The sequence below is a fragment of the Oreochromis aureus genome, linkage group 15 (assembly GCF_013358895.1).
Source record: "Oreochromis aureus strain Israel breed Guangdong linkage group 15, ZZ_aureus, whole genome shotgun sequence".
Lineage (NCBI taxonomy): Eukaryota > Metazoa > Chordata > Actinopteri > Cichliformes > Cichlidae > Oreochromis > Oreochromis aureus.
In genome coordinates, this window is record NC_052956.1 from 37,277,786 (window position 1) to 37,304,922 (window position 27,137).

Genomic DNA, 27,137 nt, shown 5'->3' on the forward strand with positions numbered 1-27,137 from the left:
GTGGAGGCCATCCGAGTACAGTAAACTCAGTTTTGTAACATGGTGGTTATCCTGCTTTCATGTTGTTATGCTTAATTCTGCCATCTGAATGTTGCAGTAGGAAATCAGACTCAGAGGAACAGGCAGCATTTTTTCAATCTTCTTTTCCCTGGTTTTGGTGGCTCTGTGTTAATTGTAGCCTCAGTTTCCTGTTGTTAGCTGACAGGAGTGGAGCCTGCTGTGTAGCACATCTGCATCAAGGTTTACCATACTGTGCACTGACAGACGCTTTTCTGCATACTTTGGCTGTAACAAGTGGTTATTCAAGTTGCTGTTAATCATGTCTGAGTTTCTGTCATGTGATTGGTTAAATAGATATTTTTATGCAGTTGTATAGGTGCACCTAAAGACTGAAAAGAATGGAAGGAAACCATGTACAGTTAGTGTACTGGAGCCATTATAAGAGAATTGTAAAGAATTCTGCCTTTAACTCAATGGGAAAATTGATTAAGAGCAAAACAGCTGAATGAGATGACAAGAGGTTCTAGTGATTCTAAGAATTTACTTTTTATTTCTCTGTGACCAAGGAAATGATTTAAATTAGAATAGCAGTTTGCAGGGCACTCAAGTGCTGGTTAATATTACAATACCCCCTCCACTGCTAGATGGCCATAACAGCTGCTCTGTGGATTAAACTGCAAGCTCACAGTGATAATGTTCACATGCAAACAGGTAGACTGCACAATTTTAGTTTACCCATTAGTCTATTAACATTTGCATTAAAACAACTTACTAAAGTTTTTTTCATGTAATTCAGAAAATCATAGCAGCACAAAGCTATCACGAGTCACCCAGAAAAAGCAATCATCTTGATGATGGCACCTGAAATAGGGTCACGATAGTATAATTACTATTATAATTACTCATGTTTTGGATCATGAATATAAAACTTATGTCAGTGTAGGCTCACCATTGTTAGAGGCCACTAGCATGAACCAGCAGGCAAAACAGCAAAAAGCTTCCAGTGCTGCAAACATCAGTTTAACGCTGACATGTCATGAAACAACCAAACAAACAAAATGATTTTTTTATTTCTCAATTTTATTTTCAATTTGTACTTTTAAACACAATTTAATAAATAAAGCACAGCGGATGGGATACACCATGCAAACATTATTTTCTACAACATAAAACACGTTTTTGAACCAACTCACCAACAATTCTGCGTTCAGGTGCTGTACATGATAGTAGCTCCATGACTGCCTATTAAGTTTTATATTTTATCTTTTCCCCATGTACAGATAGGAAGGAAGGAAGAAAGAGGAACTAACACGGCCTCACCACCCCCCCCTCCCCCCCTTCAGGCAAATATAACAGTTTTTCCAGCTTGGTAGAATGAGCAGATGTCTACGTGGGTGATGGAGGAGCAAGATAAGAGGGGCTGAAGATAAGAACGAGGAAACGAGTGGCTGATGGGAGAATCGGTGATTTGACCAAAGCATTTAAAATCTTCCCTTCCTCTTTTCTTCTTTATCCCGTGTTTTTAGCTTAAGCATTTGATCGCGCACAAAGAGGGGACAATTGCGCCTCTGCTGCATACATACACAAACATTACTGTGAAAGAACATGAAACCTGGTGTAGGTTGGAACCAAACCTACCCTGAGTGACTGGACCAGGATGGACTAGACAAGTCCACAGAAATGTGTGATAATCGACAGATGATATCGGCTCTGATTTTTCAAAGGTTATGTAACCTGTTGTGTTTATTTGTTTACTGAAAGTGCCTCAAGCAAACTGCAGAGGTCTTTTTAGTAAGGTGATTACAATATGCTTAAGTATTCTAAATTAATTCTTAATTAATTTTGACTGCTTGTTTTTTTTCTTTTGCTTTTGTATTGCACAAACCAAGAAACGCCACATAGACAGATTTGCATGGAGTCAGTCATTCGAGCTTGGAGCTTAATCAGGTAATTGTATGCAAATACTTAAGTTTTGCTAATGAAACTTCAAAAGAACCAAATAATAAGAAATAAAATCAAAGTGTTGTATTGTATATTGTATATTATATTCTCTTAATCCTGCAGTATTGATTGAGTACATTCTGTAGGTTGCAGAATGAACACCTAATTTAGGGGAACATTTAGCCTGCATGGAGAATCCCCTCGCAGCACAGACAGACAACTAAGTGCTTTAAGTTAGAAGTGCAACCAAACTAAACTGTTCTGTGCCCACCAGCCGACTAACTTGGCATGTTTTAGGAGCACCAGGTGAGACAAAAGGAGCCGATGGCAATGGGGTCTCTCTCTGTACACAGATCAGTGAATACACACCTGCATAATTACATATACACAAAGAAAACCAGGGGAAAACAAAGTGGAAAAGAAATAAGAAAGTTGGAGATAAACATGTACACAATTTACTCATTTATTGAAAACAAGCGGTCAGACGTCTGACAGGACTCTGCAAGCTTCTTATTAGGTTTGGGCTCCAGTACAGAAGTCCCTCTGGTCACCCTAGAAAAAGTTACAAGAAAATTGCAGAGAAAGCCTGAAACTGTTCCTTCATCTTATCGCTCTGTGCAGGGCCGTCTCTCCATAGGTGTCCGCGGGGTGGGGGGGTGGTTATGTTGTGTGTGGTGAGTGTTTGGGGCGAAGACAGTCATTTACAGATGAGTCGTCTTTGCTCAGTGCATTTCTCTGTTGTGATCCAAACTTTACTTTCAAGAGCTCTGATAACAACAAGAATAAAAGACGGGCTACATTTAGTGAACGGGGCATCAGTTTGGTTAGCAGCTGACACAGTTACAGAGACAAATACCTGGTTCATCTATTTCTCCTTGTGAAGAGCTTCTATGAAGGCTTCAAGTTTCTCCTGGATCTCACGAACTTTCTCTGCAGAGAAGCAAACGGTGGGTTTGTTAAGAGAACAGAATCATCAGCAAACACAAAATTAGCTGGCAACAATTTCAGCAACTTTTAATGTGTTTGTCCTCCACTAATAAAAGAAACCACAGAGGTAAAGTTAACGTATTACTGGGAACACGTCATACTTTTTAAATCTCCTAGGACCTGGCGTCCACATATGTGGACATCACATTTTGGGTTGTCTAGACCAAAATACTAAATTTTGCTCTACAAGGGCCTGATTATCCACTTATGAGGATATTATACTGCCACTGTTCTATTGAAATTTAAAGCAAATGTCCTCATATGTGGATCTCATTTTTCTCAGAAACAAAAATCAGGTAAAAAAAAAAAAAAAAAAAAAAAAAAAGAAAAGAAAAAAAAAAGAAAGAAAGAAAAGAAAAAAAAAAGAAAATCACCTAATTCTTTGTTTTTACATTCATCAGGTCCCAATCAGCCCAAATAGCAAAGAGTTACAAGTTACAATTATATTGTTAGTTGTATCGAGTAGTTCTTCATTTATCAGCGTGTCAGGCAGACAGAAAGCAAATAAATAAATAGAATGTAAAAAACAACATCAGCAGATTTCAGTTCATGATGATGTTATAATATTTATTTATTGTGATTTGCCTGCTATAGAGAAAAAAACCCACTTAAAGTTATGTACATTATTTTTACAAGAGCACAACAATGAAGTTCAAACTGCGTCCAGGACAGAAACAACCACATTATTACTGCTAACACAAACTCAGCTCTTTGCAACCATCTGCACAGACAGCATGCTAACACAGAGTTACCCAAGAACCCAGACTGATGCTAAAGCTGACTGTATGCTGACCCCAGCCCAGCAGCAAGAGCCTGAACTTAACATAACAAAGGCAGTGATGAGCAATCCAGTCTTTGAGCCTCCGTTTCTACCTGTTCATGTTTCTAAAGTAGAATCACTGTGAAGATCGCTTTGAAGTCTCTCTGTGAAGGTGTAAATACTAAGAGAAAGTATGTACATGTCCTCGTTAGGATGGGGATTTGTGTTGGTGTGTGGAGATGTAGCCTGAGATTTATATTGTGAACTAGTAATTATGCCACATTGGCTTTCAGATCATCATATGTGAGGAACATAACAGTAATTAATGAAGTGTGTGACGAGTAATTAAATAACGTACTGCAGTACTGTTAAAAAAAAAAAAAAGTAGCAGCTAATGAATTCAGCTTTTGTTGAGTAATACAAGTTATCTGATTTGTCTTTTAGAAATGCCACACTCTTTCTCTGCTACATATACAAAAACTATAACTATGTGGACAAATACTGAACTTTTACTCGCTTGCAGAACTTTACTGTGATTTCCTGTGCATCAGCCAGTTCTCTTTAAAAACTGAGAATTTGATTTCTGCAGCTTTTGCAGTTTAGAAAACACTAAAATGTCATTAAACAGAACCAGGATGAGGTGGAGGTTTTATAAATCTGCTCTCGTCCCTGTAATATACCTCAACAGTTAGACACTTCAACACATTCTCCACCAATACACCAGATGGTCCCCTCTGACAGTGACAGCAAAACCACAAGGCAGGCCTCCTTCACACATCATGATGACGGCTTGTGTACCCATTCCCGGTTAGCATGGACCACATGAAAGCTCTCACTCCCCCCACCCCCTTAAAAAAACCAAAAAAAACCAATACTATGTACCTTCAGGGCACACACAAAGAGAGACACCGTAACAACAACATTTCACATTGGGGGTCTACTGAAGAAATAGTCACTTCTTTTTGTGATTAGACTCCTATTGTCCTGAGACTGCGTAAGACGAGCAATCCTTCCACCCAACGTGTACTGTCACACGAGATGAGCGAGCCGTCTAAAGCGGATTTAATCGCTGATTAAACAGTGGCGGAAGGAAGTCTGCGGGCCAGCGCGGGAGAAAAGGAAGCCGTGGCTTGCGATGCCAGCTGCACCTCCAGGCCCGGCTGGCTGGCTGCGCAGCTTCTCTGTCACCCTTGTTAATCTGTCTGGATCTCCCCCAAGCACAAACTCAAACATGAGCTCTGAAGAACAAACTAGCAGTGCACTATATTGATCAGTCAGCGGCAAAGAGATCCAGAGACGAACCATTGTCGATTGTTTTCCTACGAGGCAGGCCACAGAAAACATGGCTTTTAAAAGACTTAACCTTTTTAAAGACGATAAATCACTGAGGCTTGGACCCCGGAGCAACAGTGACCAAAGTGTCCATTTCACGTCAGCACAAAAGTGATAACTGCGTGCGTGATTTGCAGTGAAACTAAATATCATACTCAGGGGCTCGTGTGCAGCCCCTCCTTTGAAGGGAGCACGGCTGCTTAGGTATCTTTTCCTTGATTGATGGGAAGAGAAACAGTTGGTGGGAGAGATGAAGGCACGCCCACACTTATGTCCTAAAAAACTGGCAAAGCTGAGAAGTCCTGGATTACAAAAAAAAAAAAAAAAAAAAAAAAAAAAAACCCACACACACACACACACACACACACACACACACACACACACACACACACACACACACACACACACACACAGGTAGGCAGAACTGAGAAAAACTGACTGACAGCCAGAAAAGCTTGGCTGTGAGACACACACACACAACCCAAATGTCTCGAAAACCAGCAAGCGCTGCACAGTCATGTCACCTCCACCTTTTTTCACCTTCCCACACATTTACCGCTGGCAGGTGGCAGGGAAAAAACGAAGGAAAAAATCCCCGGCCTTTGATACTCCGTTAACACACTCGGGCAAAATGGCAGGGCGTTAGGGGGAGATTACAACACCTAATGGAGGCATTAAAGGGGCCTGTCGAGGTGCACGCTGACAAGTCGCTGCAGCAGGTGTGGGGCTGAATGAAACCTAAACCTCTGGTATGCCATTCGAACACGTAGCGCACCACAAGGCACGGCTCAAAGGCAGCTCGCAGAGTTCGGCTTCACAGGCTGTGTGTCCTGACCACAGGACAACATAACTCAATCCGAGCCAATAAGAACAGGATTAGCAACATCTGTCCGACGTGAAGAAAGAGATGGGAGTTATGGGGTGAAGGGGGAGGTGAGGGGTTTTTGGCTGGTGTGAGGAGAGGAGGATACTGGCTGTCAGATCATCAAAAACTTGGGAAATCCCCTGGCTCAAGCTTCAAAGCTTTGCAGTGGGTTTAGATGTGGCTGATGATAAGGTGCTCTATAGAGCTTCGGCATTTCAAATATAGACTGCTTAGCACAGGTCAAACATTAAGGATCCTTTCCAGCTACCAGGCAGAGACGCTGAGCTCTGTTAGCTCACTGGAGGCAGCAGTGGTCTAGAGGTTAGATTAGGGGTTTGCGATAAAGAAAAGACACTAGTCTGATTTCCCGAACCGCCTGAGAAAGCTTACAGGGTGAAATCCACTCTTCTTTAACACCTGCTGCTGAGGCAACAGAAAACCCATCACTCATCCAGTGGACCACAGTATTATCTAACTCCTATCAAGTTAAGTAGATGTCATTACTATTCAGGTGTATTTAGAGAATAATAGTGGTAGAGAGCTGCTGAATGCAAGTCTTTTTCGCTGCCTTGGGGTGAAATGGTAATTTGCCGGTCACCATTATATTTTGGAAATATTCGACAATGGCTTGTTACTGCATTACAAATGCTATTCAGACTTTATTCTAAGACTCTGACATCTGGGCCTGTAGAGAAGCCGTCAGACCTGGTTTGGTTGATTATGTTGTGAAAGGGTTAAAGGCTTCACACCGACAGTTCGTTTACTCTGTTACGAATTCATTGACGAGTTTGTAAACTTAAAGCTTTTACCTGTGATTCTGCTTAATGTTTACGCACAGACAATGTTCAGCCCGCTTACTGGTCGGGACGGGAACAACAAAAGTAAACACAGGAAGAAGGTGCTGTGTTCTGGACTATTGGACAACATGAAGAATTTACATTTACAGCTAGTTGCTAGCCTCATCCCAGAACAAGAAGCTGTTTTTAGCTCAAACTTACAATATACACCTGGTAGTTGTTTCGGATCGAGGTCGGAGCACGTTCGCACCATAAACAAACCGCTCTGGAGACCCTCTGAAGGGTCTCAGTGCGGCTGTTTTGGTTAGCACCCGAGTGAGATTACTGTCTTCACCTATACGCAAATAAACTGCACCGTATGGGAAAACAAACCAGAGTTCAATTTAAGCAGACTAAACACTACAGGCGTGAAAACACCTGTCACATGGAACAGCAAAAGGTTCCTGGTGGCACTTGCTGGGATCAAATTGTATATCCAACCAAAAAAAGTCTCATCTCTGAACACTGAGCCATTCAGAACACCCACAGGGTGCATGCACAGAAAGTCATCACTGGTTTGGTTGAGCTGCTGCTGGGATGAGAGTATCATTAACCTCCTTTTGATTGGAAAACAAACAAGAGCACCTGAAAGGACATCACTGATAAAACAGGCTGGTTGTAATAGCTTCAGGTAGACTGTAGCAGAGTTTGCAGTAAAACAAAATGTTGATTTATGAAGTAACTTGCTGTAATTCATCAGTTCTACTTGCAGCCATGCTCAATTAGCTGTACATTAAATAGCCATATATATTTTATTTAGACCATGTATATCAAAAGAGCAAAGCCCATTTACAATTCTCTTAAAGCAGATGCTTAATGACTTTAAAATGAGCCCTTAAAATGAGCAGCTTTCAGGAGCCCATCGGACACGGGTGGATGTGAATGGCATCTTTCAGAACAGCCAATATTTTCTGTGGATAGAAACTGTGAGAAACAGATATTTATTCCCTCCTTTACCATCTGTTTGCTACCAAAGGACAGGATAAAAAAAGGCCACAACAAGGCTTTCTTTTCACCGTCCTGTAGAAATGCAACAAAAAAAAAAGTGGACAGAGTCACCATTGCCTGTTCCACACTGAGCAGTGGGAGTAGCGATCTAAAACTCCATTTAAGCGCCTGTTTACCTAAGAGATGAGCCTCAAAACACAGTCATTCAACCGCTCACCCCTTTATCTGGTCATGAATATTCCCATAATCCTCTGGCCTCTATCCCAGAGGCCCCTTCTTTAAGATGCTTGGTGGTGTGTGGGTTACCAAGGGTGGAGGGACTGGCAGACTAAGAGAAAGACAGGGGAGCCTTTTCCGTAAATCCTCTTTTTCAAGGCCTTCTCTCGGCTGATCTCCACATGAAATGATATCTCATTCACTCTCACTCTGTAGAAACCCCTAAGCCTGCCATGGCTGAACTGCTGGCAGAAGGACTGATCCTGAAAGCCTTTAATTGACCTGTAATTAGACTGTGTGGCCCTGCTGGACAAGTAGCCACCACAGAGGGAGAAAACAGCAGAGAAAAAGTCCTGGGGGAACTGCAACTTACTGTGAAGGAGGAGGGAAAAAAACTAATCCCCTTCCTATGGGATGTGGTCACTCTTCTTCATTCAATGTGAAAGGGAGGGAGCAGTGAAGAAAAGGTGGCTGTCATGAAAAAAGTGGCGACAGAAAGATTTCGCTGGATGAGTTTGGCGCCAAGGTTCAGGCTTCTTTCGCATGCCGCTCTGACAGGAGAGCAACAGTTTGCAGAACGGCCACTGGAGAGAGTGGCGTGGGGGCTTGGTTCCTGTCCCGGCCTGTCATCATTCATGAAGAAACTTTTTATAGCTCATGACTGCCAAGGTCATAGTGTAGGTGGGGACAGTGAATATTTAACTCTCTGGCCTTTCCTTCTCCGAAAGCTGATCTCTTAATGTAACAAACAGAAAAGCCATTTTCCTCAGCACGCTGTTGCTTGATGTGTCACTAAATCTGGATAGTCACGCTCTAACAGGCTCTGGTCCATGGGAGACGTGGACCCAGGGATTGCCGGTATGTCAACAGCCCTAACGCCATGTCAGTGACAGAGCAATGAATCAACCCTCGCACTCGAGTCTCTTATCTAGAAAACAGATGCCTGTGAGAATGCAGTTTAACTTGGGGAAAGACACAGATTGGTCTGAACAGGTCAAAACGTGGGGTCAGCCAAAGGGCAGTCTAAACAAAAACAGCAAAATGCAGGGATAAAGCTTTGAAAAGAGCCAGGTGATGACTGCTGGTCAGACTTATAGTGCAAAAGATTGTAAAATTGGGGACAAATTTGGAATAAATTTGGATTTTCGATGGCTTTAACTCTACGGTAGATAACAGATATATTAAAAATATATCAGGAAACAGTCACCATACCTATTCTACAAAACAAGTCTGAGACAGTAAATCTACTCATGACTCATGGTGTAAATCACAGCTAGTCAGGGGTAGACGTTTTCCGAGACTCACCTCGTGCACTCAAATGGAGGCCAGTTGTGAGGCTAAGTGGCAATCAATCACGAGGATCCACATGGGCCCGGGGATGTGAAGCAGAGTCTGGCTAAACTGATATCTTGTCATGATTCCTCAAAGAAACTCCCCTGCGCTGAATCAGCCACAGGTGTGCAGCTAATGTTAACTGCCAATGAACTCTGCATTAAGCACATGCAAGTAAGACGGGGCCAGCGTTCCTCATCCCTTTTCCGCCCTCAGGTAAATACATGCTTCCAGCTGCACTGGACTCCACACACCTTATATCCATATAACACCGGAAAGACAGAAAATGCCTAAAATTCCTTTGAGCCACAAGAAGTTAAAAAAAAAACACTTGATGACTTAGTGAACTGCAGGTGTTTTACTTGCAAAGATAGAGAAAATAGCACCGTTTCTTCTTTTAGTTTACGAATATTCTTGTAAAATACGCCGCTCGAGAATCCCTTTTATTTATAAAAAACACTTTTATGGCAGCTAGCCGGCATAATAGATTTTTTAATGATTTCATATTTGCGCCTGTGTAGTTGGACCATTTCCTTGCAAGCTCTCCAATCAATCAATCCTACATGACTTTTATACTAGTATAATGGAAACAAAATGCATCATATTGGCAACAAATCTCTCGCATCTGCACCACATTTTTATTTTGCAATACTGTTACACAGAATCCACAACAATAAAAATCCATTATAAAAAACAAAAACAAAAAACTACACCATGCGCTGTTTTAAACTGCCTACAAGAGAGACTGTATGGTTTTCCTATTACCTCATTTTAAACAGCACCTGATGTCAGAGCTTGGTGTGTGCATGTGTGTGAGTGACACAGCGATCAGTGGGAATGGCTCCCCGGTGGCCAAACTGTGCTGGGAACATGTGAACAGAAGCCTTGCTTTTCCCTCCCATCACCACACATCTTTCTCTTTCCTATTTTCCCACACTTAACTCTCTCTTTCCCTGAGGGGAATGAGAGATGGCTTCACAATCTCCTTCATTTTTTCCCCTTTTTTTGTTTGCATCACCACTTCCATCATCACCTCTTGCCTGGTTGTCATCTAAAGCACGCAGCTTTTTTTTCCTGCTTCTGTAGTCCATTTGATTTATTCACAGAGCTTCTATCTAGGGAGGATATTTCCAAGCAGACAAACGGGTGTTACATCGCTGTCGTCTGAATAATGCAGTCCAAAGATTATCAACAAACTGAACAGCACTGGAGCTGTTTTAATGAATGAAACTCAATTTGTTAATCTTGTACTGCTTGCGTTTCTTCCTCTTTTTCTAAATTAAACTGTGATGCAAAGGTAATTAAATCCTCTGTCTAACCCTGTTTAAACAAATGCTCATGACTAATGATCAGTGACATCAACAGCTTGTCAATCATATGATGGGCATGCCTGTGTGTGTACAAGTGTGAGTGTGTAAAACAAAGATTCCTGGTGCTTGACATGGGAGGATGGATAGATGGATGGATGCGCCAGAGTGCAGGAAGGAAGCGAGAAGTCAGCGAGGAATAAAGGGGAAGAGACAGATGATGGGAAAGTGGAAAGAGAAACAGGTCATGACTTTGGTAAACGGTGGCAGCTGGCTGGTGGGAGAGCTTTGATAACAAGAAAAGAAAGAGCACGATGAAAGAGAGAAACCAGAATTACACAGCAGTTGGAATAAACTGTTGATGGTATATAGCTGGAGGTAACAAAGGAGACTTGAAGGAACAGGTAAGCTGAGCAAAGGTAAAGAGGGAGTAACTGAAGAAGAGCGAGTATAACCAAAGCAATCCACTTTATTGTGGTAGAAGGTTCATGCTGGACAGTTTCAAAAATTACCTTGAAAAACAAGACAGAGGCGATCAAAATCAGCTGGCATTTATGTAAAGATAACTAGTGTTATTAACCACTCAAAACACAATTGTGAACCACTATTGACTCACACACGCACACACACATGCGTCTGGAGCTATTTGGAGTTCAGGAGGAGGAGGGGGGGGAGCTGGGAATCAAACCAACAATCTTTTGATTAGTGGACAATCAGCTCTGCATCCTGAACAACGGCTGCTCTCCGTATGACAACAGCAGCAATCAGCAAATATTACGGGGAAATAAAACTGCCTCTAATAAAGCAGATATTATGAAAAAACATCTTAGTCTCTCTTCACTTGTACTTTACTTATCAGATAGTGAACAAAGAGAGCTGTCAAAATGTGGAAAAACCAAAAAAGATTTACAGATATCTGATTGTGCCTCACAACAGAAAAGCAGTAAGTCCCAAAACATTTACCAAACAACATGAAATGAAATACACAAAGTACTGCTTCATATTTGCCAGTGTTATGACAACTTCTAGATCTACTGTTTGTGTACTTGACGCTCCCAAGGAGAAAATGGATCATCTGGCAGTGACTCTGCAGTCTGAGGTTTCCTTCTTTGTGGGGGGAAAAAAAATACTTGTTGTAACACTAATAAGACTCCTGGTTTACAAAACCACACTTCTGACTAGTGTAGATGTATTCAGAGGCAATTAAGGTTAAGGCAGGATACCACAAACAGATACACAAGTCTGATTGGTGATCACATATGTAAAAACACAAACGTAGTACACACAGTGGGTGGGAGGTGACAAGAACCTTTATACTATGTAGTTGCCAGTGGACCAAAAAGTAGCTTGGTTAATAAATGAGGACTAACATTTAAGAAAAAAATAGGAGTGCAGAAAAATCTGTCTGCAAAATCACTGGTTACTGTAGAGCATGGGTGTCAAACAAAGCCCCGGCACCAAAAGTCATCTGACAAAGACGAATCCAGCCAATGTAAAGCTTCAGAAAAAGGTGAAAGAGGGCATACATTTTGGACTTTTAACTGAGTTTTCATGAGTTTTACAGCCTTTCCTACTGATGACCTCCCCTACTTACTACACAAAAGTAATTAAGTAATAGAGTAAAGTAATTTATTTTTTATATATTAAGATATCTTGAGAATTAAATGTGTTGTTTAACTTCTTCACACTGTCAGAAGAAGGAGTCAGATCTGGGTTGTGGAGGCAGCAGTTTGAGCTCAAACATTCCTCATCCCAGCCAGCTGAGGGACATAATCTCTTCAGCCTTTCCTGGGAATGCCCAAGGGGAGAGTCCCAGTTGGACATGTTCAAACCCCTCAACACGCACATTCTGACAGTTCCTAGACAGATGTCTGAACCACTGCAGCAGGGTCCTTCTGATTTGCTGGAGTAACAGCTCTGAGTTCCTCACCTTCTCTCTGAGCCCAGGCACCCTATGGAGGAAGCTCATTTCTGCTGCTTGTATCTGTAATATTGTTTTGGTCGGCCATAGGTGAGGGTAGGAATGTAAAAAACAAAACAAAAAAACAATATAGTGGCAGCTCCATCTTCACAACAACAGATCAGTACAGAGGCCACATCACTGCAAACACTACACAGAACTGCCTGTCAATCTCATGTTCCATGGTACCCTCGCTTCTGAACCCGAGACAGCTGAATTTCTCCACTTGGGGCAGCAACTTGTATCTGAACCTGAAGTGGGCACTCACCCTTTTTCAGCTGAGAGCCATGGTACACGCTGCAAGAGTGTGAGCTTGTGGTTGTCACTCAATGAAGCCACCAGGGCCACATCCTCCGCAAAAAAGACAACCTGAGATCCTGAAATCTGGAAGGTGCTGGGTTTCATGAATATAGTCAGTGACAAAGGGCAGCCCTAGAGGATTCAAACACCCGCTGGGAAAGTGTGGAAATGCTGTGTTCTGAATACAGTTGTACAGAGATGAAAAATTACTCATGGAAATTTCATAACTAGTGAGTGTTTTGGCCAATTCCTTGCAGTATGAATAGTATAAAAAGTATGAAACTCCATGTGGTAGAATCTGCTGAAACTGGAAATTATCATTCAGCTGTGGGGATTATGGTAGGTGTGTTTATTGTAAATGTTCTCATTCTGAATAAAAAGACACCTCTGACCGTGTGCCATTGTAGTTTGACATAAAACACAGTTGAGGAAAAAGGTAGTTAAGCATCTTTAATGATGGTTTGTGTGCAGATCTGGAAATATATCTAATTCCAAACAAGCTTCAATAGCAGCAGCATTAATTCCTAATGAATTGTGACCTTAAAGTCATAAAGAAAAGCAACAGAAGCACCGCAAAGCTTTGTACAAGCAACAGCAGCAACAGCATGCCACCACCCTCTACTCCCCTCTCTTCTGAATGAGGGAACATGTGCACACAACACCTTAAGATGATACGTCATCCCTTACAGCAGGGGAGAACAGAGGAGCACTTCTCAATGAGCCTTCCCTAATCACTCTGGAGGAAGCTGCTCAAAAGAGGACGAGGGGGAGGAGATGAAAGGAAACGAAGTGAGCGTGAGGCTGAGAGGGCATTCCGCTGAGCAAGCCCAGACAACCAGAGCCTCATTGTGTTCGGCTTCCACACGAGAAAAGGGAGAAAGTGACTGCATGTGCAAACACGCAAACACTTCACACATTAGCACTGTTTTCAGAGCACCTTCTGTTGACACCTTTCATTCCACGACCCTCAGCTAACCCTCGCGTCACAAAAGCTCAAATCCATAATTTTCCACACACTCTTGCATTTATCAGAGCCAATGAGCCTGCCGCTGAGGAGATGAACTTAATGTAAAAGGTTATTCGGTCCCAGGTGTTCATCTGAATCGACCCCTCCCATAATGTGTCAGCAACCAAAGTGTGAGACTGATTGATTTTGTTGTCCAAGCAGCGTGAAATGCCTAACTTCCCGTGTAGTGACAATCATGAGCTGTCAACATGGATTCAAACTTTAAAAAAGGAAAGAAAGACTAAATGTGTTTTATCATTTCTCCTCAAAATAGCAAAACACATTTGTGGTGACCACTGTAATCAATTATTCAGAAGTTTAAGTTTAAAGCAGAGATGCTCAGTCTTGTACAAAGGAATAACAGACAATAAGTCCACAAAACAAAGATATCAAAGAGTGATCAAATACATTTCGAAAAATCAAAAAATCCCCCAAAAATCCAAAATAACACAACCCGGAGTAGTCACGCATCGCTAGCAAAGCTGAGTTATACATTTTTTTGTGCTTAAAAACTCCACTGCAGCATGTTCATAGATAGAGTCTAGTCAGTGTTCTGTTAATGGCTTATTTGAAGAGTCACAAATACACAACAGTGGAAGTACAGACTTACTGCAGTGTCATTACTATTTACATTCAGTTCTGCCATGATGGCTAACACTGGATTGGTGGGTCTACTCTGGCTTTTTGAGTTGGCAATCCGAGTTGAGGGGGGCGTTGCAGATGAAAATTCCACCTGGGAACTTAGAAAATTACTGACCTAATCCGAAATGTATTATTACAAACAACCATGACCAGGTTTTAAACTCGCCAACTAACCTATTACAAAATAAATAAATAAATAGGGATGTAACATGTATGTCAATTAAACCCATCCATTTGTGGATGAGTTATGAGTTTTTGATCTTGGGACTGAAAATATTTTGGGGAAAGGAGGTGCAAATGTGCATTTCTATTTATATATTCAAGGGCCAGTGCACTGTGTGCACACTCTTCAACAATCTGACAAGGTAGATAAAAAGCCACCAATGTGGGAGTGACCGCTGGAATCTGCTCCTTCCTGTTCAAAAACAGCCAAACTGTGACTCTAGGAAGAAATAAAAAACTGTTCCACCTTCATTTACACACCGGATTTCGATTTGTGGACACTGCAAGCAAAGCAAAAGACTGCAGATATGTGGTGAAATAACGAGTCTGCATTTATACTAATAATAGTATCAGATGAATTTTTTAAAAAAGTATAATAATACATGAATACACATGAAGACACTAAACTTGATGTTAACATAAACATTAAACACCAACACCTCGAACAGACAATGTGCTGACATAGAAAAGTGGTGCAGTGATTATTTATGTTCATGAGTGTTATGAGCCCTAAAAACTCACGACATTAAATACGACATTCATGGCTTGATAAAATAAAAGCAATCCTCCAAACAATGTGGTACAGTGCGCTCTCTATAATCAGCCACCACAGTAGCTCTAACAAGCACAGACACATGCAAACACACTCAAACACATACACACTGCACTACGTTTCTATGAGGGTCAATGAAGCAGCCAAGCGACAGCCCAGTGGTCTCCTAAGAGGGCTCTGCTTGCACATTAGGCCTGGGCTTTGCTCCAGAGACGGCACTGTGCCATACAGCTGGTCTGGCACACGCTGACAAACACACACCCACCCCCGCTTTGCAGCGTGCTATTAATTAACAGAGTTTTCACGCTCTCCCTCACGCACACACCTGACCTGTATTTGTAACCTGAGTGATCTTAGGTCTGTCTGTGAGTAGGGGCAAATACGAGCTTTAACAGCAGTCCACCCCTGGAAGCACATTTCTGCTTTTGTTAAGTGTGTTTAGCTTTTCTAATGCCTCCCATTTCTCCCACTTTCTCTCCTCTCTAACCAGAGAGGCTATAAAGGTGAAGGTGGGCCCTCCTCTGAGATTTGCCCATTGTTTTTTCTTTCCCTCTGCCAAGGGAGAAAAGTGATAGACAGGATCAGGTGGATAGATTTTAACAGAGGCAGTGAAACAGGGTCAGAATGACCCAGGGAGTTGGAGGCAGGTTAAAAAAAATAGCTGGATCAAGTAGCCTATGGTATCAGCTGGCTGACCTGTGGGGTCAGGCCATAGTTTGGGCCTGAGGCAATCTGACCTGTTGTTTCTAAAAGGTCTGGAGAATGAAGGAGAAACGATATTGCAAAGAAAAGATGATTTCATCATGGATGGAACTGCATTGAATAAGGCTGTTTCACACAGATGCAGACAAAAAAAAACAAAAACAAAAAAAATCTTCTCCTGTAGAGAACTGCTTGTTTCGGAAGGAGCCATGTGTGATTCCTATCATGTGTTCTTAAATGTAGTAACAGCCTGATGTTGCTAAAGACAGATTTAGTGTCTCTTAACAGCGGAAATGTCCTTAAAAGTACAAAGTAATCACTACCTGATACTTCTAATTAAGAATGCTTAAGTTGGGTTTTATTAATTATGCTTTGCCATGTCCAGTTACTATATTTGCACAAGTGAAAAGCTTCTGCAAAGCAAAACTTTTATGATGAGCCTTTCAGTTAAAAAAAGAACCAAAAAAAAAAAAAAAAATCTTTGCCCAGAGGAAATTGAGGCATGTCACCAACTCGGCCCATAAGCCACGTAGTTCAGTCTAGACTCAAGGACCCACATACCCACACACTTAGGCTGTGTTACACCGAATGCCCTGCGCAAAGTGTCCGACAGCTAATGACCCAGATCCTCCACTCACCCACTAACTCAACCTGACAGACTGACAAAGCTCAAACTCTGGAACATACATTTTCTTAGGAGGAAAAGAAAAATTTGACATCACTGTAAAATTAGGGCTGCAAAAGGGCGGCGTGCTGTGAGGTACATTTCCAGCAGACTGCAACGTTAGACTGGAATGTTAGTTATGAGTTACAACAAAATAAGTAGTGTTAGATTTCAGTCGACAGTAGAGATAGGAGTGAAGGGAGTGAGACATGAGGAGTAAGATGCAATAAAGCTCTCTGACTTTGATGCAAATGGAGAAAACTGCACTTCATAGTCAGTGGTTCATGGTGATTCATTTACAGAGCATTTTATTCTGTTTAAATTTACATTCATTATACCTTCAAATTACAATAAATAGATTTTTTTTTCCTGATGTCAAAATTCCCATCCGACCCTCCAAATGATGGCTGCTTGTATTGATGCAGATTTAAAGAGTGAAGCAGACACTTTACCACAAATAACAGATTTCATAAACAAAACAAACAAACAAAAAAAAATGTGTGTGCATGCACAGGTGTGGTCCTACACTACATGGTTTCTTCAGAAATTCCAGACACACTCCTACATCTATCAGTGAGGACAGTCTTTCCAGATGGAAAGTGGGAATGTCGTGTTTGGAAAAGTTTATGGATCCACTTGCCTTATAGAATTTGCAAGGCCAGGCAGGTCTAGACATGGCTGACGGTGTGTGGAATGGAGAGGGGGCTCTGTGACAGAAAAACCCTCAGCAAAAACCTTCGTGTGTGTTTCTGTCTTCTCTGAGTGCCTCTTAATGTAGCATGACCATGTCTGGATGCAGTGAAGTGTTTGCCTACTTAAACATGTAACACTGTACATGCGGTCTGCTGTTGTTTAAATGGAAGGTAATAAAAGCACAAATGTGTTTTTGACAATCAGAGCTTGCATACAACATATGAAAGTCAAGAAAATCTAAAAGTAGAAGTTGACAGGAGAATGATTCCTGCAAAAAACTGACTTAAGGTTATTAATTTTCAACAGTTAAAAGCCTTCTTTAGTAAATTCACTTATCATTTATCACTCTAATGTGTGTATTTGAGGCATGTATTGTTCTTTAAACTCTGAGATCATGCAGGCATTTGCAGTGTTTTAACACTGTGCTTTGACTTGGCTTAAATGTGAGAAAATTGCAACTTAAAGCCAAGTGTGTGTAAATTGTTGTGTACTTCTGTGGTGACAGGAACAATCATTATGCATGTGCATGCTCGTGTGTGTGTGTGTCACACAGATACTTCTGAAATGGCAGCAAGCCATGTGTGCCACTTTGCAAACACAAACTTTGCTTAGCAAGCAGAGCTTCTCTGAATAAGACCAACGCTGGAGAAGACTCATTGCACCAGCTTTTAATTAGGAGCCTTCAAAAGGCTGACAGGTAAAAATTAGCAGATATATCGGTCCACCCCCAAGAAAAGTTTCCCAAAACTTACTTACAGAGCAGATACAGCACATGTGCACTGTGTCGCTGTAGGAATAGAGTCTGTCTTATTTTTTAACTAACATCAGTACGAATTACTTTTGAGAATGAGTCATTTTATTTGCAAAAACATATTTGTGCTTAAGCAAGGGCAGTTTCCTCAAAATCATAGAAGGAAAGGAGGAGATGGGTCAATCATTAATAATCAGTTCTTGCTAGAGTCCAAGTGAACACTTGTGCCAAATTTAAAGGAACTCCCAGAAGGTGTTGAAGAAATTATGTGCACAAGATTAAAAATCTTTTCTGGGGTTGTGTCAGGAAGGGCGTCCCACGTAAAACACAGCCAAATTAAACGGGCAGAGCTAGGCGCTGTGGTTACCCCTGAAAACAGCTGCTTCTTCTTTTTTTAATAAAAAGTATAAATTTAAATACACTTCTATTATTTAGCTAATTTCTTTGTTTATTTAAGCTTAATGTGAGAGCATCTATTGTGCGTCTTGTCATTTATACTAACCTACTGTTACTTGATGACAACTTGGTACTTAACATTAAGGGTAATAAAAGCTTCCCAAACACATGTTAATACTTCAGGATCTGCTATGGATGGCAAAAGATATAGATGAATTAACCTCAGAGATTTCTCCAACTCTTTTTAGTTTTAAAATGAGAAGCATTTTTATTAAACTGAACTATTGCCTGAGCTCCTCTCCATCTCTACTCCTCAAAGACTCAGCGTCTCCTTTTATATCCAATCATGTATTTGAACCTATTACTAATTCATTAAATCAGTTCTGAAATGTTCCACCAGATGCGTTTTTAAGAAACACAAAACTTTTCTGGTCTTTTCTGTTATTCTGTTTCCCCCATTTCAACTTTTCACTGCTGTAGAAAATAAGGTTACATATAAATAAATATTCCTTTAAATAATGTTTTTCTGCTTAAACAATTCATTTGTACGTCTTTGTACATTTTTCAAATAAAAACAGCTTGAACTTCTTTACAAATATTTTCTGTCTGCTTTTACCTACTTCTTAGAGAGCATCCTATTTTGTGGGAAACTGAACACACAGGCCGTCTCAGCCGGCCTGTACCGTCAGCTTGACTTAAATGCAATAATACTGCCATATTGGACTAATCAATATAAATTCCTGAAGCACCACTGCCACCTACTGATGACTCTAGGATTTCACAGAATGGATCCACGTGCTTAATATAACATAGTTGACCTGAGTGGTCAAAGTAAGATGTACATACAGTACGGTGCAGAAGTTTTAGGCAGGTGTGGAAAAAAAATGCTGTTTACAAAAAAAAAAAAAAAAAAAAAAAAAAAAAGAACGTTTTTAGAAATATAAATGATTGTTTACTGGGCCCATATGTATTCTTCAGCAAGACAATGACCCCAAACATGCAGCCAAAATCATTAAGAATTATCTTCAGCGTAAAGAAGAACAAGAAGTACTGGAAGTGATGGTACGGCCCCCACAGAGCCCTGATTTTAACGTCATCGAGTGTGTCTGGGAGTAGAAGAATGTGAGTAAGCCTACATCCACAGAAGATCTGTGGTTAGTTCTCCAAGATGTTTGGAACAACCTATCAGCCGAGTTCCTTCAAAAACTGTGTGCAAGTGTAAACAGAAGAATTGATGCTGTCTTGAAGGCAAAGGGTTGTTACACCAAATATTGATTTGATTTAGATTTCTCTTTTGTTCATTCACCGCATTTTGTTGATTGATGAAAATAAATGATTAACACTTCCACTTTTGAAAGCATTCTTTGTTTTCCCTCACCTGCCTAAAACCTTTGCACAGTACTGTATATAATATCTGATAGTGTAGTAGGTAGGCATGCAAACCACTGTGATGTTGAGTTAGGAACTGTGAAGTTTAAATAGGAACAATCAGTCTCAGCAGGTGTTTCTTTTATAGCCTTTGTGTATCTGCAGTGTATTTTCTGCTCTGCAAGTGTTTGTGTGTCTTACTGAGATCCTCAGCCAGCTGGACTCGGCGGCCAGTTATGAGTTGAGTCTTCTTTTCCATGTCTTCTCCAAAGTCATCCAGCACTTCCTTCACATTTTTCTCCAATCGGCGCACTGGCAAGCACGGACACAGAGACAGATACACAAGAAACAATAATAATCAATGCCTGGCCCAACAACAATGAACTGCACTTTTCTGTCGATCTTTTGTTTTGATGAATCAAGTTATGAAACACTTTATAATTATTAATAAGACTCGGAGAAGGACTGTGACTCTCACATTTGTCTTTACTTTACAGATAATCTGGATAACTGCTCCTGGAACCTTGCTAAATGATATAAAAATCACTAAGCCCAACAATGAAAGTGCAGAGGCTGCTTCAGTCAAACATTTCTGAACAACAGTGAAATGTGATCTCAGTATCAGCTTTGGGGATGGTGCGCAAATAGATTCACTGCAGTGCATATAACATTTTTCACATGTTTGACACAAAGTACCACTGATGAAACAACTAACTCCAACAGGAGGGGGAAAAAATCAAAACGAGGAAGTAAAATTCCTGCCAATAACCTGTTGGTTTTTCAGAAAGATACAAGAAAAACAAACCCACAGAAATGACAACTAAAAAGCTGAAATCATTAAAAATAGAAGGTTTGATATTCTATACTTTTAACTTTACTCCATAAATAGCTACAACTGCTGTTATGGAAATAACAGTCCACAGTGCTCACCTTCAGTGTTGGTGAGTTGCTGTCGTAGAGTGTTGGCTGTTATAACCAGCATCCTCTGTATCCTCCAAAACAGCACCACATCATTGCACTCCAACTGCAGAAACAAACAGGGATATCATATTTTTATTCTGGTTTTTTTTAGGTTTTTAATTGGCCTGGGACAGACACAAATCAAGGGTGTGTACCCGCTAGGTTTTCAGCCTTCAGTACACAGGGTGCCCCAGAGTAAAGTTATATTTTTTCCAAACTAACCCTGACCTCAGGTGAAACTGCATAAATAAATAAATAAAATAAAAGGCAACTCTTTCTACTTACCTCAGAGTCAACAAAGTGTCTCTGGTAGTAGTAGAAACCCCTCTTGCAGAGGTTGCAGTGCGACAGTGCCTTCTGTAAGAAGTGTCGCCGATAAAGCTGATGCCACGTATCCTTGATCTGAACAGGTATGAAAATATTTCACCAGTTAATAGAGGCCAAACATAATTGCCAGATATTGCTGTTACAAAATTTTTTTTTAGAATAATCCGTTCCATCTCACCAGTATTGGGTCAACTTCTACACTCCGTGCCTCCAGGTTCTTCCGTACTGTGGTGACTTCATCATTAGCCAGGTAAGCCGTGTGTTCATCGTGCAGCTTCAGCAGGCGATCCAGCTCATTTTTTGTTTCATTCCGAATATGCTGCAAGGTTTAGAAAAGCAAGTCTTCACTTCAAGGAGCATTTAAATGTAAAATATTACATATTTATATGTAAGCTCTACAGTGTGGATGGAATTAGACCATTGTGTAAGGTGATAGCCTTTATAGATCTTCCACTTTACAGTTTCAAAGCTCCTTATAAAAGCTACTGCACCATCACAGCTATGACTTCTGAGGAAATCCTGCAATTCTGACCTGATCTGGTGTACGATTCTTCCAACTCAGCCACCTCTCCTTCCAGTCTGGACCCACCATGTCTTTGATTACTGATTCAGCTGCAGGACGAAGGCAAAGAGGAAAAAAGAAGAAAATTAAATCAAAAGCAAGATCACCTAAAACCTGGTCAGGACAGGTGTGTGACTGATGTCTGGGACAAAGGTAAGAACGTGAAACTGTGTTGATGTGATTCCAACTAAAAAGAACAATAATAATGTTTTTGTGTGGTTAAGACTGCTAGGAGAGTTTTAACATATGATACTATCATAGCCAACGTACTGTCTTTGAGACGTGACTGCAAGGTTTCCTCCATGAACTGGATTGCTGCATCCCACTGGGGCTTGTCTGTGATGGAGCGGTCTTCGAGGGCATTGTGCTGAATCACCCTCTGATGCAACCACACAAAGAGGTAAGTAGCACAAAAAACACATTCCACTTGTTAGCATCAGTGCTTCTTTGCATCAAGACTACATTCTCTATGCTGATGGCATCTCATCATGAAATTCTGTCTGCTCTGCGAGCTTCAATAAACAAGTGTGCACTCTCTGCTTGTGAGGGTATTTTACTGTGTGTTTACCAGGCTGTCCAGGGCCCTCTCATTCCACTTATGCCTCTTGATGCTCTCATCCTTCACGGCCTCCTTCAACTTGTCAAAAATGTCATCCTGGTCTTTGCCTTTGTATTCAGCCATGAAGCGGGCAAACTCCTCCTGCAGCGTCTCCCAGGCAACCTGACAGGGGCAAAGTATGCAAAATATAAGGAGGGAAAAGGGGCTATTAGAATAAAACCACTGCTGAATTTAATTGTTTTAACAAGTTCTGCAATCTGTTAATCGAGTTAGACTCAAGACACTCATAAAAAAACAAAAAAACAGCGAAAAGAAAAGGAAATACTAAACACAATATGACAGTGATAGGAATTTCCAAAAACTCACCAAATTGTAATAAAAATAATAAAATAACAACAATCATTTTAACTGAATTAATCATGATATGAGCTGACTAATAAAGCAAGTGTGCTTCACCTCTAGTGCTTTGTGTGGGAGCTGCTTGTCAGTCCACTGTTTGAGCTTGATGTCTACAGTGGTGTTAAAGGTACCAGAGTCCATTGTTTGGGCAGCAGGCAGGTAGATGTTCTCAATTACATGGGTGGAAACACGCTCCCACAGCTTTTTCTGTAGAATAGATTCCCTACAAGAAAAAAAAACAAAACCAAAAAACGTCAGTTCTGAAAGAGACATGCGCCGACTTGTACCAAACTTTGTAGCTCAATAACTTTAACCCATGTTAAGATCTTGAAGATCTGGATTATCACTTTTAGTTACAGATAGAAGACAAGCAAAAACACAAAAAGAGTGCCTTGGACCAAGGTGTCTAGCTGAGTGCAGTTAAGTCGTCAGCCGGAGCAGGAAAACAATGAGCAAAGAGGGACGCTCGACTGTAAACTCCAACATCTATACTATGACCCTGTTAAAAGCTAACAGCATCCACACTCTCCACAGCAACGCAGAACAAAACCCAGGATTCCCCCGAGTCCCAAATCCCGCTGAGACCAGGGAAGCGTTGCACTTATCTCATTTATCATAAACGCACAGCCATACTTCATTAGGTCCCCTTTTGTTCCAGCTAGCACTCCTCACTGTCAATAAGAGCCATTTCCAATAGTGCTGGCTGGCTGCTGGCTGGCTAACAGGGCCACCCCAGCTCCTGTCCATGGGCCATTCATCAGATTATTGATCAGAGAAAACTGATGCCACGCACACAGGGGATGCCCACAACAGCATGCATACATCTCATTTAAGCAAGGTTTTACTCATTGTGGGTATTCACATACAGCTACATGCACAGAGACAAAGACCTGCTTTTTAGCTAGTGGCTGGTTAAGTACTAATGCACATTTTAACACTGCTCTTTCCCCATAACATGAAATCTCATTCACCTCACAAACAACTAAAACTAACAAAGTCACTGAAATGATGGTGAGACCAACTAAAGAATAATAAATTATTGATGTTAGTTCAAGAGGAACTTACCAGTGTTGGGGGGTCACCTGACTCAAACTAATGACTTCATCCAAGATTTCATTTTTAGCCTTTTCAAACAGTTCATTCTGCAAAAAGATTAAATACCACATTATAAACATTTAGGGCAATTTTAACATATTGATAAACTCTTATTTCTTAAGGACATTTTTTTAAAAACATAAATGCAATTTATAAAATACCCATCACTAATGAGCATACTTTCTTTTATAAAGAACTATGTGAGAGTTCAAAGAAATGACTGTTTGTGTTTCCTACCCTGTCCAGCTCTCTTAGACGAGGGTAGTTGTTCTTCCATTCCGTCTCCAGGTTGAATCGTGAAGCTGGTTAAAGCAGGGATCATGAAAAGGAATATTTAAACAAACATTTTCAACTTCAATATGAACAAATTTCAATCTTATGTGGTTTTAAATCACTGCACACCTGAATGACCCACAGGAAATAAATAAATAATCCAATCAGAGAACACAAACTGGTAAAAACTTCAGATAACGACAGTAATATCATTATTGGTTTAGTGATAAAACATCTAAAATAAAGAGCAACTACTGCTGTCATCAATTACATCCACACAGGTCTAAAGAGGGACCATCAGCATTCAGACTGGATGGATTTGGATCAGAGTTATTATATGAAAATTGTTTTGTACCTGATGAGGGTCACTTAGCTTGTGATTTAATAAAATAGTGGTAGGTGAGACAGTGTGCAGAGGTTATAATTAATTTTTAAACAGTCTTACACATGAAACCTGAAGTTATAATTTGATATAGGCAGCAACATCATAAAGCTCCAACAGACACTAATCATCAAATTATCTAGTGCTCATTCTTCTGCCTGGCTGAAACTTAACACTTAAATCTTTCTTTTCACCCTCGAGATTATGCTCCATCCATTGGCAGATCTCGATCATCATCAAGCAATGAGCCTATACAGACAGAGCCTGGCCTTTTCTCACATAGCATGATATGACGGCAGCTTTCAGTCAGCAGATGGTGTTTATTCTCTAATAACGGGGATGAGGGCTTTGCACACTTACTCTCCCTAACTGGTCTCTGGGGAGGAAGGAAGATGGGGCCAATCACACAATCTTTATCAAAAGTCAGAGTTTTACCTCTCGCGTATGCACACAAGAGACACACACTAGCACACTGAGCTTCTTGCCCCTTTCCACAGCTCCCTACCCACAGTGGAGATTAGGCTAATTGCTGGTTTGTGGAGATGTGGTGGCGCCAAGAATGGAGGATGGAAGCTGGCTGCATGTGATTTGATGGGATATGGATCGATACTCAACACAATGGACCTATGGGATGTGAAGTCTCATGGCCATAAATCTCTTATGCTGTTAGCAATGAGCTTGAGACTGTCTAGACTAATTGTAGTTGGAAGTCAAGACAGAGGGGGTGGAAAAGTATGGTAGGGTGGCTGAGGAAAGCCAATATAGGGAGACTGAAAAGTCAGTAGCAGAGTAAGATCAACTACTCCTTTTATTGTTAATGCTAACATGCCTATTCACATTATTAACATGCACATCACTGCAAACAGATCTGACCATATAAATGTTTCATTGCAAACAACCTATCTATATGAATCAATCGGTTCTTTATAGGATCAAATTAAATGCTGAAGGTGCTGTCATACCTTTGAAGACATCAGCTTGTTGCTCTACAGACTCACGCACCATCTTCCAGAAGCAGTCAGCGACGGCCAGACTCAAGTTCTTTGTGGTCACCTGGTGAGCTTTCAGCATGCCGTCCCTAGTTGTGCACGCAAATTATTTCTCAACACATGTATTACTTATTTGATGAACTTTTAGAGGCTGCATATTAGATGGTATAACTTGCCTGAGTAACCTAGAGTTCTGAAAGAAGTCCTCTTCATAGTCTTTGATAGAGTCGATGCTTTCAGCACTGCTTCCTGGACACAAGCAATTAGCAGAAAAAAGTATGAGCAAATAATTTAACATAAATTAGCGACTATTCTATGCAATGCTGTGTGTTACATAATGTATTTCTATCAAATAGTGACCGAGTCTTTTATTTACCCCAAAGGCAGAAGGCCTTTATTTGAGAGCAGGCTTGTACTAAATGTAGGCTTTATTTAGTAGAATATGTGTCATGCTCATGTAGGAAGGCTTGCTGCTCTGCTCCAGTTCGATCTTTAGAAATTACTGCATTTGCATTACTGCATTACTCTGAATGCATCACAGAAAACAATGACTTCCTTATGGCAGAGATGAATGAGACGCCTTGTGATTCCCTGCACATGTTCTTTGTTTTAACAGCAAGCATCCCTGAATGCTTTCGGCTTCCCTCACACAGGGAGGGTCATCTACCTGGCTACCTACCTACTTCACCTGCTGTTTAGTTAAGCTAACGTGGAGATAAAACATTTAAAAAAAATTTCTCTATGGAAATGTGACATTATTGACCTAAAAGCCATCATTAAGGGACACAAAAGTAAATGTAGCATGCTGGAGTTCTCAGTAATGGACGTCACCTTTTCCTGTTACAACAGCAAAGTAGCCCAGGGCTTTCATGGGAAACAGCTTGCCTTCCACTATTTGCTGAATCTGAAAAAGAAGATGGCAAAAAAACCCAAAAAATAAATACAACTGAAATCCTCCATTCTGTAGTGTGCACACTGTTTTCAGAAACCAGGTGCTGACTTGCCAAGGAAATCTGGTTAAACTGTAAGGATTTGGCGCCCCCTTGTGGTGTAGTTGCAAATAGCTCTAATCACACTGCAATAATTGCATGAGTCAACATGATCACTTTTAAGAAGTCATTTTAACACAATGATCAACAATGTCATGATAATGTTTTTTTTTAGGTGTCAGGAATCATTAGGTAGACCTGTGTTTTTGTCACTACATGAAGAAATTAAAATAAAATAAAGCATTTGAAGCTGTTAACAGCATAACTTTTACCTATAAAGTAACTATTTTACAACATTTTCTTAGATGACAAAGATTAGTTACTCTGCTTGGGCTGGCAAGGTTCTTCTCAGCCAGGTCCACTTTGGTCAGGACAAAGATGGTCCTCTTTCCCTGAGGGTCCATCTGACTAACCAGGTCTGTTACAATGCTCCGCTCTGCGTCCACACTGCCATCTGGACAATGAGCAAGAGGGTTAGTCCACGTAGAGATCACCTCTTCTCTCGCTGTGATATGTGCTGGTTTTAATATTGTAAATGGAAACATATGCATATCTTACCCTGAATACAGAGGATGATTGCATTGGGGTTTTGCATGTAGGCCTTGCTGATGCTGAAGATGGTTTCCTTAGTGTCTGTTGCCATGCCCGTAGTCACCGTCTACAAGACATTAAATAACTTTTTAAGACTGTAACTTTTACAAAAGGTGAAATAGTGACTCCAACAGCAACTTTTACTCCTTAAGAAAAACAAAAGTAAAATAAAATTAAAAAAAAAATCCAAAATATATCTAGTACATCGTGCTAAATCAATATATGGTAAA

General features: G+C 40.8%; 1 protein-coding gene across 4 annotated transcripts in view; it reads right to left on the bottom strand.

Moving 5' to 3' along the window:
* Positions 1–1,062: 1,062 nt before the first annotated feature.
* The window catches only part of opa1 (OPA1 mitochondrial dynamin like GTPase), a 36,731-nt gene continuing 10,656 nt past the window's right edge, over positions 1,063–27,137 (bottom strand). For all 4 annotated transcript variants that reach the window (XM_031758143.2, XM_031758144.2, XM_031758142.2 and 1 more), the window contains 17 exons: positions 26,875–26,974; positions 26,640–26,770; positions 26,159–26,231; positions 25,504–25,576; positions 25,301–25,416; positions 23,921–23,985; positions 23,654–23,730; positions 22,646–22,811; positions 22,199–22,351; positions 21,901–22,009; positions 21,601–21,680; positions 21,247–21,387; positions 21,027–21,143; positions 20,712–20,805; positions 19,983–20,093; positions 2,798–2,871; positions 1,063–2,708 (listed from right to left, as the gene is read on the bottom strand). In XM_031758143.2, coding sequence (XP_031614003.1) covers positions 2,807–2,871; positions 19,983–20,093; positions 20,712–20,805; positions 21,027–21,143; positions 21,247–21,387; positions 21,601–21,680; positions 21,901–22,009; positions 22,199–22,351; positions 22,646–22,811; positions 23,654–23,730; positions 23,921–23,985; positions 25,301–25,416; positions 25,504–25,576; positions 26,159–26,231; positions 26,640–26,770; positions 26,875–26,974 — 1,671 coding nt within the window. In that variant the 3' untranslated portion in view covers positions 1,063–2,708; positions 2,798–2,806. The remainder of the gene's footprint in view (positions 2,709–2,797; positions 2,872–19,982; positions 20,094–20,711; positions 20,806–21,026; positions 21,144–21,246; positions 21,388–21,600; positions 21,681–21,900; positions 22,010–22,198; positions 22,352–22,645; positions 22,812–23,653; positions 23,731–23,920; positions 23,986–25,300; positions 25,417–25,503; positions 25,577–26,158; positions 26,232–26,639; positions 26,771–26,874; positions 26,975–27,137) is intronic.